At 41.3% G+C, this 21,584-nt stretch overlaps 2 protein-coding genes and 1 non-coding gene across 3 annotated transcripts; 1 reads left to right on the forward strand and 2 right to left on the reverse strand.

Moving 5' to 3' along the window:
• Positions 1-3,761: 3,761 nt before the first annotated feature.
• On the reverse strand, positions 3,762-9,512 carry LOC108703225 (40S ribosomal protein S2). Its single transcript, XM_018239302.2, has 8 exons — positions 9,495-9,512; positions 7,779-7,919; positions 6,754-6,843; positions 5,509-5,616; positions 5,250-5,423; positions 4,473-4,632; positions 4,294-4,385; positions 3,762-3,889 (listed from the first exon to the last, which is right to left on the reverse strand). Exons 2-8 carry the CDS (start codon positions 7,914-7,916, stop codon positions 3,806-3,808), a joined length of 846 nt encoding a protein of 281 aa, XP_018094791.1. The 5' UTR covers positions 7,917-7,919; positions 9,495-9,512; the 3' UTR covers positions 3,762-3,805.
• LOC121399217 lies at positions 5,042-5,183 on the reverse strand. The gene has a single exon (XR_005964829.1). It is a non-coding gene; the product is annotated as a small nucleolar RNA SNORA64/SNORA10 family (small nucleolar RNA).
• A 4,876-nt stretch (positions 9,513-14,388) lies between the features above and the next one.
• Positions 14,389-21,299, forward strand: rnf151.S (ring finger protein 151 S homeolog). Its single transcript, XM_018237883.2, has 4 exons — positions 14,389-14,987; positions 18,337-18,482; positions 19,659-19,755; positions 20,910-21,299. Exons 1-4 carry the CDS (start codon positions 14,985-14,987, stop codon positions 21,291-21,293), a joined length of 630 nt encoding a protein of 209 aa, XP_018093372.1. The 5' UTR covers positions 14,389-14,984; the 3' UTR covers positions 21,294-21,299.
• Positions 21,300-21,584: the final 285 nt, after the last annotated feature.

Genomic DNA, 21,584 nt, shown 5'->3' on the forward strand with positions numbered 1-21,584 from the left:
ACTTTTGTGCATCAATTATTTTTTTTTTTGCATTGGAGTCTATGGGGCATCATTTTTGAAGTGAAACTTGCCAAAAACACTACTATTAACATCTTCAAATAGTTCAAGGGACCTCTGCCGTTGACTTCTACAGGAACTCGGTTTCCAGGGTCAAGGTGTGATAAATCTCACATTCAAATTGGTGGTTTTAAATTCGAATTTGTGAGTTTATCTAAAAAAAAGATTCAAAAATTCAATTTTACCACTCGAAACTTAGTAAATCTGCCCCTAGTAATAATGTTTTTACAGGGCTTTACTGGTTTAGTGAAGGTGGAATCATGCAGGCAGACATCTGACGGATTTCATTTTTTATGGTTTTTGAGTGATTTAGATTTTTATTCAGCAGCTCTCCGGTTTGCAATTTCAGCAATCTGGTTGCTAGGGCACAAATTATCCTAGCAACCATGCATTGATGTGAATAAGAGACTGGAATATGGGAGGGACTGAATAGAAAGATGAGTGCTAAAAAAAATAGCAATAACGATACATTTGTAGCCTTACAGAGCATTTGTTTTTTAGATGGGGTCAGTGACCCCTATAAGAAAGCTGGAAAGAGTCTGAAGAAAAATGAAAAGTCAGCAAGTCATTCAAAAACTATAAAAAAAGGAAAAATGAAGGCCAATTGAATAGTTGCTCAGAATTAGCCATTCTAGAACATATTAAAAGTGAACCACCCATTTAAAGGGGAAGTAAAGTCTAAAATAGAATAAGGCTAGTAATGCTGTATTTTTTATACTAAACATAAACATGAACTTACTGCACCACAAGCCTAATCAAACAAATGATTTATGCTTTCATAGTTGGCCACAGGGGGTCACCATCTTGTAACTTTGTTATACATCTTTGCAAGACCAAGACTGTGCACATGCTCAGTGTGGTCTGGGCTGCTTAGGGATCATCATAAATGATCAAAACAGCACAAGTCAAATAATATCTGCCAGAAGCCGATACAACAAGACTGATTAATAATCAGAATATACAGACTGCACTGGGTCCTGTGTTGTCATGTAATCTAATGTGGATTTTATAGTTTTTGTATTGTTTAATACAAACTTTCTCCAACTCAGCAGAACCAGTGGTGGCAGCAAAATAATCCTCCAAATAGAATCCCAGTTTATCTGTTTAAATCTGGCTCCATGATCTTTGTCCCTGCAGCTGGAGTTGGAAACAGTAAAGGGGATGTAAAGTCAAAAATAAAATCCAATACAAATCTCTACACAGTCGCTGACTGCTCTACAGGGAAACAAACAAAGCTGCTTGAGTTCTGCATGGCTGGGAAGTAAGGTGGGGGCTCCCCCTGCTGTACATAAGTATGATTGTTTCCCTGCAGGGACCGTCTGACAATTCTTATCCACAGCAGTAAATGAAGGGAGAATTTCACACCATCATACAGTCAGGATCAGGGCCGCCATCAGGGGGGGAAAGGGGGGAGAGTTGTAGGGGGCCCGAGGGTAAGGGGGGCCCGGCCACACCCGCCCCCTGCTTTCTGAGAGCTGCCGACTTCGGGAAGGCAGGGCAGGAGCACAAGGAGAGGTATCTTCTGTCCATTACTTTCCCTTATTGGTCACAGATTTTAAGTCCCTGCTGAGCTGCTCAGGGATTGGATAGCTGAGGTTTGAACTTCCCCTCTAGCTCATCCAATCACCATGCAGTTTTACCGGGACTTGAAATTCTGTGACCAATAAGGGAAGAAAATGCTGTCACTGGAAGAACATGCAGCCACCTCCCCTCCTCCCTTCTGTAGTTGGCAGCTCACTTACAGCAGGTGGGGCTCACTAATGAAGTAAGTACAACATGGCAGGGCCCCCCTAAAGGTAACCCTTTGTGGTCCCTGTTGCGTTGTGGGGCCTTGACCACAAATTTTTTTTATGGAGGGCCCTGACCACAAATATTTTTTTATTTTTTATTAACAGGTGGGAACCCTAACCACCAATGTTTCTTTTTTTACTGTGTGGTAGGGGGTGGACCTGTGGGGTGGAGAGGTCAGACTTGTAGGTGGGGCTTGTAGTAGGCACAGCCCAGGGGGCCCAGGAAATCTTGTCGTATGGGGCCCTGCGATTTCTGATGGCGGCCCTGGTCAGGATTCGTATAAAAACCTTACACATTTTTTAATGAAAGTATATTGGAGATAGGTTTCTTTTTCATTAAAGAAAGTAAAAATGGGATTTTTTTTTTTTTTTTGCCTTTACACGCCCTTTACGATATCATCAATGTAGCGGAGGTAGACCATAGTTTTGGTAGCAATGGATGACATGAACTCCTCCTCCAATTTAGCCACAAATAGATTTGCATACTGTGGTGCAAGTCGACAACCCATTGCGGTCCCCATCTGCTGCAGGTAGATATCCTGGCCAAATGAAAATGCGTTGTGTTAGGGTAAATTCCACCATGTTCACAACTGGTTCTGGTGGTATATTATGTAGTTGCAGGTGTATTTGACAAGCCATAATTTCATCCTCATGAGGGATGTTTGTGTATAGGGACTGCACATCCATTGTGGCTACGATGGTTCCCTCTGGCAAGTGTCCTATAGTGGCAAGTTTATTCATATCTGCCATCCTGAATGTAGCCGGGTGTAATTCTGACCTGAGGCTTCAAGATATTCTCCACCCAACATTGATATGAGGGAAGACCAATTATCTCAGGAACTTCTACACTGATAGATTCAATCAGTGTAGAAGTTCCTGAGATAATTGGTCTTCCCTCAGTGAATTTTAGGAAGCATGTAGAAGCGGCCTAATTTCGGATTGTCAGGGATGAGAGTGTTTAGATGGTTTCTGTTGGATTCCAGTTGAGACTTCATGCTATTACTGTATTATCTTAAAACAACGCAACCTGCTGACCATTTTAGGTAAGTGGGAATTTTATGTTTTTCATGCACTACAAATCCCAGAAATAATGTACTTATGAAGGCTGAGGCATGCTGGGAGGTGTAGTCCAACATCAGGGTCAGAATCTTATAATTGTTTGTCCAAGATTCCACAGCCAGCAGCTGCCATTAAATGTAAAAATTCCTCCAATGAGAACCCCCATCTTTGTGTAAGTACATTTGCTTTTTGATCGTGCAATTGGGAGGTAATAAACATTCACCAGCACTGAACTGTCCTTTATCCCTCCCGATTCCAGTGTAGTGTAGAAAAAATGTAAGAAAAAACAAGATACCCAAAAGGTGCTGGGAATTGGCACTCATTGGTCAGTTTTAGATCAGTAGAACTTGCATTTGTATATTCTCTTTATAATAGTTTTTGGCAACGTTTATAGAAAACAGGGAGCTGTGGGACAGCATTACAGTTGTGTTTAGAAACCCAAGCAAATTTAAATTTGGTCTATATTTTCTAGTTTATTCCCAACTCTTTCCAGTTTCAAATGCGGATCACCAGCCCCCATCTAAAAACAAATGCTCTGTAAGGCTACAAATGTATGGTTACTTTTTATTACTGATCCTTCTATCCATCTCTCTCCTATTCATATTCCAGTCTTATTCAAATCAATGCATGGTTGCCAGGGGAATTTGGACCTTAGCACACAGGTTGCTGAAATTGCAAAGTGGAGAAATGCTGAATAAGCTAAATGGCAGCTTTTGAAAAAATGGAAAGATTATAATTTATTACCACCGAGGCCCTAAGCAGTAGAGAACTTGTGAGATATCCATAAAAGGTAAACTTCCCCTTTAAAGTGTACCTAAAATTGGTGCAGTGCCAAATAAAATACAAGTAAAAATGTTCAGAACAAGGTTTCACTTTTATTTTCTTAAACAGAAGAATATTTAGGAGGTGGCAGGAACAGCAGCAGCCTCGGTCCTCTGCACAGACACTCTGGTGTGAGTCTTGGCCAGATGATCGGTGTACTCCTGAATGGCACAAACACGGTCTTAGTGTAAAAGATTAATCACATATGCCACAATTTCTACTGACAAACATGAATCACTTTCAGATCAGACAACCCCATGCCAGCTAACTGGCCAACTCTTACTATACAGTGTCTCACTTGCAGCATTAATATGAAACTGTTACTATACGGTATCTCACTTGCAGCATTAATATGAAACAGTTACTATACAGTATCTCACTTGCAGCATTAATGTGTAACTCTTGCTATACAGCATCTCACATGACAATTCTTTAGGACTCCCCAACATAAACTGATAGGGTGCCGAAGTGACTATACAAACATTGCTAGGGCTGCCTCCCCAAAACAAAATTGCCAATTTCTGTTATTCAATCGCCAACGGCCCCCAACTCAACAAGCCCCTACCTGGTATGGAGATTTGGTGAACACAGTTTCCTTCCAGAGGTCAGGAGTCAGGTAGCTGTAAGTCTTTGAGATGGCATCAAAGGTGGCTTTAGCTGAAGGGAAAGGAGAAGAAGTCATTTCCTGACGAGTTTTATTTCAAGAGTCACACCCCTCTCATTGGGGTGGTATAGTCCACTTACCGAAGTTTCCCAAGGTAGCAGTGCAGCCCCGGGCTGAGGTGTAGCAGTCATCAATACCGGCCATCATCAGCAGCTTCTTGGGGACAGGAGCAGAGACAATACCAGTACCTCTGGGGGCCGGGATCAGACGCACCAGCACAGATCCACAGCGACCAGTCACCTAGAATGTTGGCCAAAAATCTGGTTATACATTAGAAAATGGTCACTTGATACAGACATGCCATGGTTAGCAGCACAAATGGAAACTGCAATTATTAAAGCAACCCTGTCTCCCCCAACAATTAAAGGACATAGATGGGATAAATGAAAAAAAACTATTTTTGTAGGGAATTATAATATATGGTGATGCTTTTTAAAGGCACGTTTACAAAATCCAGTACCCAATTCCTGTACTACTTCTATCCTGAAAAACGTTAAATATCTGTAATGTTTAATAAATCAAAGTATTATTTTTACATAATAATGTCTCCTTTAAGTTAGAGAAGCCCAGTAACAAGCTAAACAGCCAAATGATGGGAGGCCACGTAACCCCACCCCCATGCATAAGGTCAACAAATTGTATCCAATCAGCCTGTAGATCCTCATAAAGGAACAGGAAGACCATGTTGTGAGGCCAACCTGCCGTGCATAAAAGAACAAGTCACTTTCTCTCTCTGTTATTAAAGCCAATTACACTACAGGACAAGCGTAACTGAGCAGAGCTGAGAGAAGCCCACACAGAAAGCTCCAGGCTGACGTTCCTCTGAGATGAATGTGAATTACACACACAGTTCTTACCTTGCAGGGCACAGTGTGTGGTTTGCCGATCTTGTTACCCCAATAACCTCTACGAACAGGAACGATTGACAGTTTGGCCAGGATGATGGCTCCCCGGATGGCAGTTGCCACTTCTTTGGAGCATTTCACACCGAGACCAACGTGACCGTTGTAGTCACCAATAGCCACAAAAGCCTTAGATATAAGAGGAGATTCTTTCAGTAAAACGTGTAGGGACAACATGACCGAGAGCGACCATGCATGGGAAAGATAAACCCACCTTGAACCTAGTTCTCTGTCCGGCACGGGTCTGTTTCTGCACTGGCATGATCTTCAACACCTCATCCTTCAGGGAGGAGCCCAGGAAGAAGTCAATGATCTCAGACTCCTGTAGATACATGGACAAATCATTAGTGGGATGTTAAAGGGGAACAATCGAAAAAATTTAATAGAAGCTTCAGCATGCTGAAATAAGACTTTGTAAATACAAATATGTTCCGTTTCTGAAATAATAAAGTTTATAATACACAGAAGCCATGAATAGCCTGTAAATGATATCCTTATAAATGATGAATAGTGATGTCATCAGTTAAACTGTGTAGTGATGTCATTTTGTCACATGACTCACTAAAACTTGTGTATTATAATAAATAAAGTACCCCTTATTAGAAAATAGAAGTCACCTCTGAATCCACGACCTGGAACTCCTCGGTGACTTATAATATCCTTATATGTTACAATAGGGGGTACTTTTACTCACTAGATCTTCACTATTCCTCTCTCCGCATCTGTTTCTCTTCATTCTGTCTTCATGCAGCAGTTGGGTGTCAGATATTCATTGACAGTTAGATCCAATATATCTTATAGGGGGGCTCCTTTCCTACCAGATAAATTAGAGCTCACTCAAATAACTGATTCCAGTACAAAAAATAAAATAACTGCCTTTTGCACAAATCCTGCATGTAGAGAGACATGATGTCTAGTGATTTTAATAGAGTGAGCTCTAATACATCTTCTAGGCAAAAGGAGCCCCCCTATAAGATATATTGGATCTAACCGTCAATGAATATCTGACACCCAACTGCTGAATGAAGAGAGAATGAAGAGAAACAGACACTGAGAGGGATAGTGAAGATAGACTTGATTTCAGAAACCGTACAGAATAATGGATTTTATTTAGAAACTGTCTTATTTCAGTATGATGCTTATATTAAATTTTCATTTTTGAAAGCAATAAGACTTCCACACAAACCCTCAGGGCAGAATGGTGACTATAAGGGCTTTAGCATAGGCAGATTTAGTTGCCTGGCAACTAATCACCTTTTTCGGGGTGACAATCTCCCCGAACTGCCTTCCGCCTGCAGCAATACATTTGCGGCACTTTGATTTCCAAAGTCGCCTCAAGAAGAAACTTTGGGCGACCTGGGAAATCAAAGCACCACGAGGGCATTGCCGCAGGCGTTTTTTTTTAGCAGGTGTATTTACACCCCATTAGAAAGCAAGTCATTAGGAAAGAAAGCATTACCTTGATTGGCAGGGAGAAGAGATAGATTTCCTCCAAGGACTTGATCTTCATGTCCTTGACTAGACGTCCAAGCTTGGTGACTGGCACCCACTGCAAAATAGAAGAGAAGTCTAAATCCCTGGAACCCGTGGCCCCACTAGTCACCCATATAGAGGTGAATGATACAAGTGATCGGTATCAGCCGACTGGCAAACTGTTCAGCCACAGGCAGAAATTATATTGTTACAGTATTGTTCACCCACAGGAAGTGAGCGCTTATCCAAAAACAACCATTCAGAAACAATTAGAAGAAAAGAAAAATATTTCTTGAAAGGGACACTATCCCATTTAAGTAAAAAAAAAACACAAAGTATACAAAAAAATCAGTAAAGGTGAATATAAAAATATAGATTATTACAGTGAGAAGATAAGCGATAAGAGGATAGAAATTCTGAGCATATTAGGTTTATCAATAGTAACAAAAGATGCCAAAGTTAAGGTCCAGAGGCATCCTTTTTAAAGAAATTGTTTAGTGCAAAAATAAAACCTGGGCAAATAGGCTGTGCAAAATAGAAAATGTTTCAAATATAGTTAGTTAGCCAAAAAAGTAATGTATAAAGGCTGGAGTTACTGGATGTCTTAACATAATAGCCAGAACACTACTTCCTGCTTTTCAGCTCTAACTCTGAGTTAGTCAGCGACTATAAGGGGGGCACATGGGACATAACTGTTCAGTGAGTTTGTAATTGATGCTCAGCATTCAGCTCAGATTCAAAAGCAACAGTTATGACCCATGTGCCTCCCCTCAAGTCTCTGATTGGTTACTGCCTGGTAACCAATCAGTGGAAACCAAGAGAGCTGAAAAGCAGGAAGTAGTGTTCTGGCTATTATGTTACACATCCAGTTACTCCAGCCTTTATACATTACATTTTAGGCTAACTAACTATTAGAAATTGTTTTATTTTACACAGCCTATCTACCCAGTTTATAGTGTTACACTGAACAATTCCTTTAAATTGAAGACCTCACATCACACATATACTCACTTCCTTGTCGTCAGCTTTGCCCCCACGGGCCCCGCGTCCTCTGCCGCGCCCCCTGCCTCTTCCACGACCGCGGCCTCGGCCACCACCGCCGAAGCCCCCACGGAAACCTCCCCTGTTAGCACCGGCGTCGTCCGCCATTTGCTGCAGAGAGACAAAACATCAGGTTAAAGTGTGAAAATGCAACAATCTACGTGGCTCAGCCTTCCACCCAGCCAATGAGACACTATGAGGCACATTTATCAAGGTCAAAGCGAAAATTCAGATAAGAGTTTTTTTATGGCCAAAACTGTCAAAATTGGCTAGGAATTGGAGTTTTTTTCTAAAAAAAAATTAGATTTTCAAGATTCATCATAGACCAGACCTATGAGAACTCAAATTGGACTATTCACCACCTAAAACCGGCTGAATTTCTGTTTAAGTCCATGGAAGACGTCCTGGGATCAATTTGGAGCCTTCCTTGAGTTTTTTCGGAGAGAGTCTATTTGATCTATGATAAATGTCCCCTTATATGTCGGAAACCCCTGATCGGAGCATGTAGTGATGCTGTGGATGTCACACCCCTGAAGGAACAACTCCAGGCAATAAACCCAACTGTCACTTCTATTAGTTTCCCACAGAACTTCATACATCATAGGGAGCTGGAGTGCCCATATAGCAGCTAGTCCTATATATCTGTATAGCCTAGACTTTAGATTGGGGGGGCTGGAGAAAGGGGGAGAATACTTCACTGTTCTCCTGGTAACCCCTAAAGCCCTGTTTTATGGTCAATGAGGGTGGAGATTACACTATAGGAACCACCATTAAAGGGGATGTTCACCTTCTAAACACTTTTTTCCAGCTCAGCTGTATTCAGATTGTTCACCATAAACAAATGGTTTTCTCCCCGTCTTTTATTTATATTTTTTTTACAGTTTCCCACAAAAATGAAGTTTAAAGATTGTTTGCATTTCTAGTGTATCAGTCTGGCAGCTCAGCGACCCAGGAGCATCTGAACTGTTACAATTTGCTCCATTTCTCAGCAGCATCTCTGGAGTATTAGCAACTATTGTATCAATTCTAACAGCTGCCTGTAATGAAACCCAGAGATTCTGCTCAGCAGGGACAAAGATAAGAAGTGGATCAACTAAATGTATCAAGTTAGAACAGTTACAGAGTCGGCGACCCCCCCCCCTCCCAGACCTGGTGTAAAAGATAAAAAGAAATGACACTATTGTTAGAAAAACGATGACAAATAGAAAATAGTTGCAAAAAGTCTATTTCTGGTGATCTGAACTGGAAAAAAAGGTGCTTGAAGGTGAACAGCCCCTTTAAAACAGTGACAATTCTTCCCACAGCAACCTGTTTTAAAGGGGAACTACCAAAGGAATAAAAGAGGATTGTGGCCATTATACAGTCACTATTAAAGGGCCCTGGTTTAACAGAGATGTGTAAATACACTGGCTATGGATAATCGCTCTGCACTGCTGCTTCTGGCTCAGGAACGAATATAGGAGCGCCTCACAGGCCTGCCAATCGTCGGGCTTCTGCTACATCGTTTCAGCAGTCGGAATCAGCGGAGCAGACAGGGTTTTCAGCAACAACAATATCCCGCCCTAGAGAACCGCGAAAAGCCCTAAAACCCACCGCTGCCTCTAAACCTACGTATTAACATCACGGCACACGGATGCCCGCGGATTCCATTCCACACCAACCCGCTCAGCCGCCATGTTCACTTACGTGATTTCAATGGAATAGAAGGCCGAAGCCCGGCAGCAGCACGCATTTATACACCGCCGAGTCTCGCGAGAGTTGGTCATCCCGGAAGTGAGCGGCAGCCGGGGATTAGGGTGTAAACAGTGATCTGATTGCTGTTAGTTTCTTCCCTGCTAGTTCTGTTCTGTACAAAAAAAACCAGATATTGTGGGATGAAGTTTATTTGGGGCCTTCAAAGTGTTTTCTATTTATGTTAATAAAGCGTGTGGGAATCACCAGGGGGAGGAAGCAGGTATTTGGGCTGCCTCTAACTGTCTCCTATTCTGATTCATTTTCTGGTAACTCTGGGATATGAAATGTTTAGGTCCCACACACACAACAGCATCTTTTCCATAGAATTTGTAGCAAACTCTTCACCGCATGGACCATCATTCTAATCCTGGAAATCCGAGTCTTAAAAAATAATCTGATTGTCCCATAATTGTCCCAAATACTATAAAAAAAGTAAATAAATAAAACAAAAAGAGACAACTTGATGGATCTCACAGATTTTGAAAGATTATTACATACCTCCCAACATTTTGGAAGTAAAAAGAGGGACAAAAAATTTTTTCCCACACGTAGCGCAGCAATTTTTGACCACACCCCTTTCTGTGGCCACACCCCCTAATTACCATGTTTGTTTTACAAAATTTGGCAGCTTATGAAAGTTTGAAAATATTTCTCCTTATCTAAACTGTGTTTTTGTGTCTCAAAATTGTTACAAAGTATCTTATTTGCACCTGTTACCTGTTCTGTGCTCTCTGCTAAAAGCCAATTAAGTGAGAAACTTTGTTTCTTTTTCTGGCTGTTCAGAGAAAAGAGGGACTTTCCAGTACAAATGAGGGACTGCGGGTTTAGCTGTCAAAAGAGGGACTGTCCCTCCGAAAAAGGGACAGTTGGGAGGTATGTTATTAAAAACAATTGGAGCTCGACTTGTTACCTCCGTCACAGAAACAGCAAAAGAACTTGACGTGTCGAGGGTAGGGTTGCCACCTTTTCTTGAAAGAAAATACCGCCCTTCCTATATTCTTGCCAATTTTTTTTCCTATTAATAACATTGTCATCAAGCATCATTTATTTACAGGCTAGGTAAAATACCGGCCAGTCGAGGGGAAGTGTGTCCGAAATCATGGCGGCTTTTCAGCAAACAAGGCAAAACAGGCTAGTGGAGGTGCAACAGTGGCCACAAGATAAAGCTCACGGACAAGGACGGGCACACGCTTGGCTTGATAGTTGCCAAAAATCAGGCCAGGACTGGCAAATGTCAGAGGGGCTGCCATAGAAAGTCACTATTTAGTGGGCTGGTGGGGAGCTGATTGGGCCTCTATTATTGGGGGGGGGGTAGGGTAAATGACAGGGCTCTAACACAACTGTGGAGTAGAACAAGGTGCCACTGGCCATTAAATTAACTTCATATTTCTCTTCCCCTTCAGCGATCCCTGCTCTCCTGGAGATCTAAGGGACAGCGCGTGATTGGGATGAATCTCCAGCATGAGATGGATTTTTCTACAGATTCCCTAAAAAGAGGATATTGGTACTTGTCATTAAAATATTATATTGCTGAGTTTGCTGTAATGAGCAATGTATTAAGGGCCTTTAGTGCAGATGCAAGTGTGCATAGGGGTTAAGATGGCCATAGACATGCAGATTTTATTCTTTCGTCATTCGTTTCAGTTTAACAGACTACCGCTAACCATTCTAATTAAAATAAAGTAGGAAAATAACAAGTCAAACCATGTTCTGGCCATGTATTGACAGACAGCAGTCGTACAAAAGTAATGCCTGACGGACAGTAGTAACATTGATTTGATACACCCATTGATACTGTCAGGCAATACATAGAGATTATCTGTAAATATTTTAACCTGTCCAATCGCCTAAACGATCGATTGCCATGGTACAAAAAATGTTGGGACACAATCCAAAAATTACAGGCCATTGTTTTGTACGACTGCATCTTTGTGTCTATGGCCAGCTTTATATAAGGGGGAGACTAATTATCACCACTGACTTTACACTGCCATATCCTAAGAACATCTCAATAAGGTCAGAGGCGCCTTGGTGACTGATAACATTATGGTAAGTCCTGCAATATATCCCACCTCCTGCAGCTGCTATTTTGATTTTCTTAGTTCAGCCATTCTCCCCACTATACAAAAAGTAGTTTCGGCATATATTGTCCATATATATAAGCTGCTCCTTGTGACAAAGGCTCCAGCTGGAGGGGATAGTTTATGCAAAGCTAATCTACATTTGTATGTTTGTATACATTTGAAGAAATTACCTTGCTTATCAGGGAGGAGTTGGCACAATTTTTCAATTTTGCTTCATAACAGCATAAAATCATAAAATACACTTATTATTTTTTTTTATTTTTTTTTGTGAGGTTTTATTTAGGCAGGTAATATGGTATCCCTTATTTGTACAGACAGTGCCGAGTCTATGGACTATAAATATATATTCCCAATGTGATATTTTCTCTATGAACAGAATGATTTCATGACAAATTTATTTCATGGATTGTATATGAACCAGCTGAAAGTGATTTATTCCTGTAACATTTGTGCTATGCTTAAAATAAAGCTCCATTTTATGAACTGCCTTTGTTCTGTATTTCTTCCCACTGGTAACTGGAATTGGGGTTACAATCACGTCAAGTTAATCCTTCTCATGAATGTGGCATTTTTTTTTTATAATGCGCGTTTCATGAATGCCCATGCTGTGAGTCGCTGGAGAATTGAGTCTGCAATTTGCAATGCACTTCTGACACACAGGCAGAGGACAGATATTAATAAGCCATATGTATTTATATATAATTCCATCAGCAAATAGTCATGTAACCCCCAATACAGGGCCTAAATAAAAATGTCCTAAACAAGGGATGCACCGAATCCACTATTTTGTATTTGGCCGAATCCTTCGCGAAGGGTGGGAAGCAGAAAGCTTTTTTTACTTCCTTGTTTTCCGACAAAAAGTCACACAATTTCCCTCCCCCGCCCCTAATTTGCATATGCAAATTAGGGCTCGGATTCAGCCGAATCCCGAACAGAATCCTGGATTCGGTGCATCCCTATCCTAAACTAACTACCACCACATTTCTAGTGCACTAAAGAGCCTTAAAACAAGGAAGGAAGTTATGGGGGCATTGTCCTCTTTTTAACTGTTTCCATGCTGTAGCTTGTAGAATTCAAGGTGCTTATTTAATCGTGATCATTATGGGTTACAGCAGGCATGTCCAAAGTGCGGCCCTTTTTCAAATTTACACCGGCCCTCAGCCTCCATCATGAAATTAATAAAAATGATGCCCCCCAGCACAGTGCGATCAGGAATCCCATAGCAGCCTGTGTGCTGAAGGTGTTAGCAATATCCATGTAGAGATGCGCCGTTTTTGCATATTTCTTTAGGGCTGAAGGTGTCAATAGACGTACTGATGTGCCAGTACAGTAAACTAAAGAAGTATGGCGTCACTACGTGCCAGTACGTGTCTATTACTAACACCTTCAGCACACAGGCAGCAGTATAGAGCAAACGGCAGATCATTTCACTAATGTGCCCAAATATTACTGCTACGATTCCTGTAATTTAATGTTAATGGTTCAAAGAATGTTGGGCTGAATGGTCGGCCCCCACACATTTTCACCTCACAAAATCTGGCCCTCGTTGGAAAAAGTTTGGCCACCCGTGGGTTACAGGAAACCATAAGGGGGAAAAAAGCTTCTTGCCTGTCGCCAGGTGAAGGTGGCTTATACTAGTGCATCCAGCACACACACAGTTAATACTAACAGAGAGAATTTGCCAGCGCACGGTTTGCCTTTAAAAAAATAATTATTGCAAAAAATGAGATGTTATCACCTTTGTCCAAAATATGTAAGCTCACGTGCCACATCAAGGCCCCTCATTGTACGTGAGTCCTACACTATCCATTAGCACTTAAAATCAAGTCCCCCAGCAACCAATGTGACTGAGTAGTAATACCAACAGTTCACTTACCCCTTAAGGCTGGAACTACACAGTGTGCCTCCTCCCGATCCGACGCAATGAGAGGAAGTGCAGGCCTCACGTCAGATGCGCCGAATCTAATGTACGAGCAGAATCTTATGTACGGTAAGTAATACAAATGTCGCATCTACAAACTGATTGCATCCGACACGACTGGCAGATGAAGAAGCAACGCACAGCATTCACATCAGACAGTTGTGTCAGATGCGATTAGTTTGTCGACACGACATTTGTATTACTTACATTAGATTCGTTGCATCCAACGTGACGCCTGCGCTTCCTCTCATCGCGTCCGAACGGAAGGACACGCACCGTGTAGTTCCAGCCTAACTCACAGGCTCTAGCGAGAACCCAGTGAGCTATTCAGCCCCAGCCCATTAACATACACCTGTAAATCATTCCCTGTTTTAAAGGCTGAATGGCGGCTATAGACACAGTTTTGCTACAATTTGTACATGAAACACAGAAAGAAATTGCCAGCGATCGGTCTAAGGGCTCTTACTCACGCGCGTTTTTACCTGCGCTCCCCTGCGTTCAGTTTTTCGGCATTCAGCCGCAGGGGAGCGCAGGAATAGACGCATTTCATTATTTCAAATGGGGCTGTACTCACACAGGCGCGGGTAGGCGCCGAACGCAGGAAAAATGCAGCATGTTGCGTCTGAACCTGCGTTCGGCGCCTACATGCGCCTGTGTGAGTACAGCCCCATTTGAATGCGTCTATTCCTGCGCTCCCCTGCGGCTGAACACCGAAAAATGGAACGCAGGGGAGCGCAGGTAAAAACGCTCATGAGTAAGAGCCCTTACCCACAACTTGGAGTTGACCAGCTGCTATAAACACCATTGTGCCAGCGCTCGGTCTAACCCACACTCTGGAGTTGACCAGCTGCTATAGACAATTAAAAAACAATATCTGTACACAAAAATTTCCAGCGCGTGGTTTGCCTTTAAAAATAATTATTACCAAAAAATTGTTTTATTCGTTTATAGCAGCTGGTCAACTCCAGATTGTGAGTTAAATTCTTGTATGCACGGGACTAGATGTATAACCTCGCTATAAGTTTTAGGAGACCCGATAACGTACACATGGCAGCCTGCTTATAGTTGCCTGTATTCCTTTCTGGAATGTTGCTGGGGTGTGTGGGCTCAGTGCTCACTGGGGACGGCCAGTAAATGCCACGACTATTCTCTAGTACCCGTGTGAGAGGGCCAGTGGGCTGGAGTTACTAGCAAGTTCCTATTCTTGGTGAGAAGAAAAGAAGGGTCTGACACAGCAGCAAACACTGCATCACCTCTGTGCCTTTTGTTCTGCCCGTGTCACAGGCAGTGTGGGCCCCGGAGCTGCTGATCTGCTGGAAACACACGGAACACCTCACTTTATAGGTTAGAAATGTAGATCCCGGGGTCCCATGACCTGTACAGTGAATATGCTGAAGATCAGTAACAGTTTAGCACTGGATCCCCGAGGAAGAAGATATGGTAAGTCTCCCCTGTGTGCTCCCTATCTATTATGTATTGACATCCAATATGCAGGTGAACTTCTTCTCTTTGGTACAGATATGGGACCTGTTATCCAAAATGCTCGGGACCTGGGGTTTTCCGGATAACGGATCTTCATACCTTAAGTCTACTAGAAAATCATGCAAGCATTAAATAAACCCAATAGGCTGGTTTTGCTTCCAATAAGGATTAATTATATCTTAGTTGGGATCAAGTACAAGCTACTGTTTTATTATAACAGAGAAAAAGGAAATCATTAAAATTTGGATTATCTGGATAAAACGGAGTCTATGGGAGACGGTCTTTCCGTATTTCTGAGCTTTCTGGATAACGTGTTTCCGGATAACAGATCCTATACCTGTACCAGATAATGTGACGGGTTTAGGTTTTTATTTTCACAATGGGAATAAATGTGTTGTAAGTGTATGAAGCGCTTTCTTTTGTCCGTATGAAATGCCATGTTTGCAACAAGGGTGATTTGCCAGTGAAAAACCCCTGTTTTCTATCTATGATTTTCTAGTAATTTTGTTTTTTTAAATAAAAAAAACAAACCATATTGCTGGCTACAGGTGCCATGATCCTTAGGCTAAAGGCACAAGTAGCAGTGAGCAGGTGCTGGTAGGGTTTCATCTAACAACAAACAAAGTAGCACCAGTAGCCAATAACCTGTAGTCAGTACCCAGGAAAGAGAATCTATATATTCAGTGGATTATGGGGCAATATTTGAAGGGCTGGCAGGTTCCTTACACTATATTATGGCTGCTTAGTTGGTCAAAAGCAGTGACATTCAGACTGCTGGGGTTCAATGTCCTGACATTTAAAGGGGTTGATCACCTTTAAATTAACTTTTAGTATGATATAGAGAGTTTTTGAGTTATTTGGCTTTTTATTCAGCAGCTCTCCAGTTTGCAGTTTCAGCCATCAGTTTCAGCCATCTGGTTACAAGGGTCCAAATTACTCTAGCAACCAAGCACTGATACAAATAAGAGACTGGAATATGAATCGAAGAGGCCTGAAAGATGAGTAATAGAAAGTAACAATAACAATAAATGTGTAGCCTGACAGAGCGTTTGTTTTTAGATGGGGTCAGTGACTCCCATTTGAAAGCTGGAAAGAACCAGAAGAAAAAGGACAATAATTTAAAAACTATAAAAAAGAAAAGAAAAAACAAAGGCAAGTGGAAAAGTTGCTTAGAATTAGCCATTCTATAAGATACTAAAAGTTAAAGGACTAGAAACATCAAAAAAAAATTTAAAAAAATTTAGTTAGTATACATAAGAAAAAAACATCAAGATAAATTAAACTTCAAAAATCGCCAAGCCTTTATTAAGAAATAACTTACTGAAACTTGAAACTTGTGCTCCTCTTCAGAAAAGGCGACACGGCGACGATCCATTGTGTGGCGCTCAATTTCTTCTCCCTGGCTCTCTCCTATAAGGAAAGCAGGGAGGTGAAATCGAGCGCCGCACGATGGATCGCCCAATCGCTCTCTGAAGAGGAACGCAAGCAGTGTTGGACTGGGCCGGCGGGACACAGTGAAAAAAAACGATGGACCCGACCCTCTCCCGATATTTAGATTTTGAAAAAAAAATGTTTTCGGCGCTGCGCATGGTTGGCTGCGCATGCGTGCTGAGCGACGCCGTTCGCACATGGCGCCTTTCATGCACCTTTCATGCGCCTTCACACAGTCGTGCAGAGCTCAGCATGTCACAGTAGGGGGCTGGGGCCCCCAGTCCGACCCTGAGCGCAAGAGAAGTTTCAGTCAGTTATTTCTTAATAAAGACTTTGCAATTTTAAAATTTAATTTGTATTAGTTTTTTTTTTTTCAATGTATATTTTTGATGTTACTGGTCCTTTAACTCAAAGGTGGTCCACCCCTTTAAAGGTGCCAAAGAGAGTCTAAACAATCATGTATTATTAGGTGCAAACATGCTCCACATCACTGTTCAATAAAAGAGTGATCAGTAGAGCTTACAGTCTAAAAATAGAAGGGGATGCTAAAAAGACAAGGGGTCAATAAGGATTCACCCTAAATCTTCCCGAGTGGTGGCCAGGCTGGGTCCCTCCCTCTCCAGCAGGGGGAGCAGTATGTGAGACTCCTTCTAGATATAACTACAACCTCCGGCAATCCTAAAAGCTGCGACCCTTCCAGCCCCACATGAACAGGTGCCCCCTTTAAGAATTCTAATTAGACTATTCGCCACCTTAAACCTGCCGAATTGCTGCTTTAGCCTATGGGGGACGTCCTGGAATCAATTTGGAGTTGTTTGGAGACATCCTGAAAATCAAGGGTTTTTTTGTAAAAAAAATTTAATTCCAGTTTGCGGGTTGATCCAATTTGAAAAATGTGTTTTGTTTTTTTTAAAACTCCCATGAACTCGAAATTCGACCCTTGATAAATCTGCCCCTAAGGGGGTTATTTATCAAAATCCGATTTTTTTCTCATGTTTTAATTTAAAAAAAGTCTGATCAAACTAGATGGCCGAATTTTTTGGATTTGACGCCCGAAAAGTCTGAATTTTGCGTGAAATCAGCAGAAAAGGCTGAAATATTCGGATTATCATACGAAACCCAGCGCAGATCATAATATCTTCAGATTGCAAATAGGACCTCTGCCATTAACTTCTACAGGACCTCTACAGGTTGAAGTTTTTTTCCCACTAAAAATTCTCATTTTATAGTAAAAAAAAATAGAATTTTTAAATTTTTTAATGTTCGAACTTTAATAAATAACCCCCTAAGTCTACTTAAAATTAGTTTAACTATTTAATAAACCCAGTAGGATTGTTTTGCCTCCAATAAGGATTAATTATATCTTAGTTGGGATCAAGTACAAGCTACTGTTTTATTATTACAGAGAAAAAGGAAATCAGTTTTGGATTATTTGGATAAAATGGCATTTATGGGAGACAAGTTTTCAGTAATTCAGAGCTAACGGGTACATATATTTCCCTTACATAATGAATGTAAATTGCAAAATGCTTAGAACAGTGCTCCCATGAATTTCCCATTTACTTATTTTAAAGGTTAACTTGATCAGAACAGACTCTCCTGGGACTCTCCTTGGACTGACCCACAGTGAAGTCCATTGCTAGGGTCCTCTTTACATGGTGGCAATTATACCATAGTTAGAATGTGAGCTGGTACGGTTGTTATGGGTCTTACTAAGGTCAGGTAATAGGAGGGTTTCCTGACTCCAAATGTCTTTTCATGTCTTATGAAGAATCCTAAAAGGTCATCAGAATGATGGAACCAATACGTGCAGAACGCCTACACTTTAGTTATAAATACTGTTTCACTCTTGTTTGTCTCTTGGTTTGCTCCTCAGGGGGGTGGATATGACCTTGAGCTCTTCACTAAGACTCCTGACTACGACCTCCTTTGCTCCATCTGCCATGGGGTGATGAGGTGCCCCGTCATGATATCCTGCGGCCATATCTTTTGCCGGAACTGTATAATGCAGTGGCTGAAGAGGTAGGTCAGTTAGAACACTGTGCCCCACCCCCAAATACTCATCAACATGAAGCTTGACCAACACTCGTCTTGGTCTTTCAAACCTTTCTTGGTACAGGCATGGGATCTGTTATCTGGATAACCGTTATCCAAAAAAAAGTTCCAAATTATAGGGAAGACCATCTCCTGTAGATTCCATTTTAAAGGATAAGTAAACTTTTAAAATAAGTGCATGTAAAATTGATGAGGGGGCTATTCTTAGCACTTTTGTAATGTACATTCATTATTAAAGGATACATGTACTGTTAATATAAATGAATTTTGTTACAACAGCCCCACCTGCTGATCAGTTTCTGACCAGAACTGACAATCTTGTTGGTGGTTTTCTTGTGTTTAAATGTTGGGTTATGGGGATATGTACACTGTGAACACTGGCACCTGAGGAAGGATCAGATAGATCCGAAACATTTAGTGCTACCAAATAAAGAATCACTTGATTGATGATACTGGTTCTCCAGAGTGGTGATTTGGATTTATGAAGATAAGGAGAAGTGGCGGCTCCTATACTCTGTTGGAGGAACCTAACACAATAAGGATAAAAAGAGGGCCTTTACCTACACCTGATCTAATCCGTTTCTGACCACCAAGTAGTCAAGGAAGTTGTCAGGAGAAAGAAAGAGGCTGCTCTGATGTTCTTCTGCTTAGGAAAACAATTAGAAACCTTTCTCACATCTTTCCTAAGCAGAAGAACAACAGAGCAGCCTCTTTCTTCCTCGACTATGAAGATTTTCATTCTTTCAATTTCTTTCTCCTGACAACTTCCTTGACTACTTGGTGGTCAGACTGGTCAAAAACTGACCAGCAGGTGGCGCTGTTGTAACAAAATTCATTCATATTAACAGTACATGTATCCCTTAATATCTTGCAATAAAAACAAAATAAATAATCAATGTACATTACAAAAGTGCTTAGAATAGCCCCCTCATCAATTTTACATGCACTTATTTTAAAGGTTTACTTATCCTTTTAATGTATGTATATCTAAATTATAGAAACAACCCTTATTGGGAAAATCCAAGTTCCTGACCTTTCTGCACAACAGGTCCCATGCCCATATATGAAGGAAGTTTATTGATAGGAACCTATAATACATGTTAAGTCATGTTGGTGGTGAACTATATGTCTCTCTGTTGCCAGGCGATGCACATGCCCCTGCTGCAGGACCAAGGTGAGGGGCAAACCCTACGTCCTGATGCACAAGCTGAAGAGGAAGATCAACCGGCTGGATGTGAAGGTAATAAGGGGCAGGATTTAATACATCAACATATCCTGAGGTATACCTAATTATGACTAAAGTAAGACTGCTCCTGAACATGCTAATCTTTTATGCACAGACAAATATAGTTTATAGCTCGATGAGGCCAAACCCACCAACAGCTGGCAATTGGTTGATACTAGTTAATCATAGGGTTGGCACGTGTCCGGTTGTAACCAGGACAGGCGAGTTTTTGGAAGGGCTGTTCAGGTCAAAACTGCCTGCCCGCAGGCCTCCCTGAGATTGATGTGGTGATCGGCCAATCGACAGTCGCCACGTCATATCTCAGTCCATGATGTCACCACCCCACCCCTATCCCTAATATGTTATTGTCCCACACATCGCCGTTGCCGTCAACCCGGAGTTGAGCAAAGCGAAAGGCGGCAGCCTGTGAAATTAGCCTGTGAAATTAGAGCTTGCCCTCTTAAATTTACTTTGGTATAGAATATATGGTCACAAAATGAAAAAAAAAAAAAAAAAAAAAACATGCATGTGACCTGTTATTCAGAGTGCTTGGGACCTGGGTTTTTCCGGATAAGGGATCTTGGATCTTCATACCTTAAGTCTACTAGAATATCATATAAACATTAAATAAACCCAATAGGCTGGTTTTGCTTCCACTAAGGATTAATTATAGCTTAGTTGGGATCAAGTACAAGCTACTGTTTTATTATTACAGAGAAAAAGGAAATCATTTTAAAAAATTTTAATTATTTGGATATAATGGAGTCTATGGTAGATGGCCTTTCCTTATTTTGGAGCTTTCTGGATAATGGGTTTCCGGAAAATGGATCCCATACCTGTATATGTTATGTTTACTGATTCATTGTGCTGATGGCATTATGATTGGGGAAGAACGCATGGAACCGCGATGGGGAAAGAATATTGTTAATGGATTTTTAAATGGATTTAATAAAATAATAATAAGTCTTAAAAAGTTAACTTAAAGGTGAACCACCCCATAACATGTGAACATATTTATACATATATATATATATATATATATATATATATATATATATATATATATATATGATTTAAGAAACCTTTTTAAAGATTTTACATCATGAGATAGTTGAATGGCATACTAGACTATAAAACATTGCTTTGTAACTGTATTTATCTTTCCATAGTGTCCCAATGAGCAACATGGCTGCCCTGTACATTTTGCCCTTGTCCATTGCCAGGAGCATGCAGAATACTGCGCCTTTGGAGCAGTACCTTGTTCTAATGAAGGCTGCCCTGCTGAGGTGTTACGTAAGGACATGTACGACCACAGCCATAACTGCCGGTACTGGAGGCAAAACTGCCATATGGGCTGTGAAACCCTACTTGACTCAGAGACCCGCCAGACCCACAACTGCTATCAGGAGCTGAAGGAGGACTACGCCAGGCAACTCCACAAGCTACAGCAGAAGGCCCAACGCATGGAGACCATCTGTAGCCAGATCAGCCGCCAGTTGCAGATGATGAATGAACCTGCACAACCAGCTGCTGACACTGGCGAAACAATATAAAAAACAGACAAGATTATCCTTAGTGGGGGGGGGGGGGGGGGGCAAGGGCCAAAAAGCTGTTTTCATTGGTTTTTAGGTGAACTTGTGAACTTATTTTTTATTACTTGTGGTATTACATATTTATTAATTGTGAGGGTGCTGCCTTTAGTTTTGATATGAAATAAATACTGTATTTCTGCATGTCACTCCTTCTGATTTGGCTGAATTAGTTACACACATGGTTTTTTTCTGGTACACAATTTACAGACAGCGTCCCCATCTTTGGCACAGGTCTTAACTTAAAGGGTTATT

Source organism: Xenopus laevis, chromosome 9_10S (assembly GCF_017654675.1).
Source record: "Xenopus laevis strain J_2021 chromosome 9_10S, Xenopus_laevis_v10.1, whole genome shotgun sequence".
NCBI lineage: Eukaryota > Metazoa > Chordata > Amphibia > Anura > Pipidae > Xenopus > Xenopus laevis.

Coding starts and splice junctions, on each gene's coding strand:
- rnf151.S (XM_018237883.2), top strand. Junction 18,483..19,658: donor ATAATGCAGTGGCTGAAGAG/GTAGGTCAGTTA, acceptor CTCTGTTGCCAG/GCGATGCACATGCCCCTGCT. Junction 19,756..20,909: donor TCAACCGGCTGGATGTGAAG/GTAATAAGGGGC, acceptor ATCTTTCCATAG/TGTCCCAATGAGCAACATGG.
- LOC108703225 (XM_018239302.2), bottom strand. CDS start 7,916: ATGGCGGACGACGCCGGTGCTAACAGGGGAGGTTTCCGTGGGGGCTTC. Junction 5,617..6,753: donor TCTTCTCCCTGCCAATCAAG/GTAATGCTTTCT, acceptor ATGTATCTACAG/GAGTCTGAGATCATTGACTT. Junction 3,890..4,293: donor TCACCAAATCTCCATACCAG/GTAGGGGCTTGT, acceptor TGTGCCATTCAG/GAGTACACCGATCATCTGGC.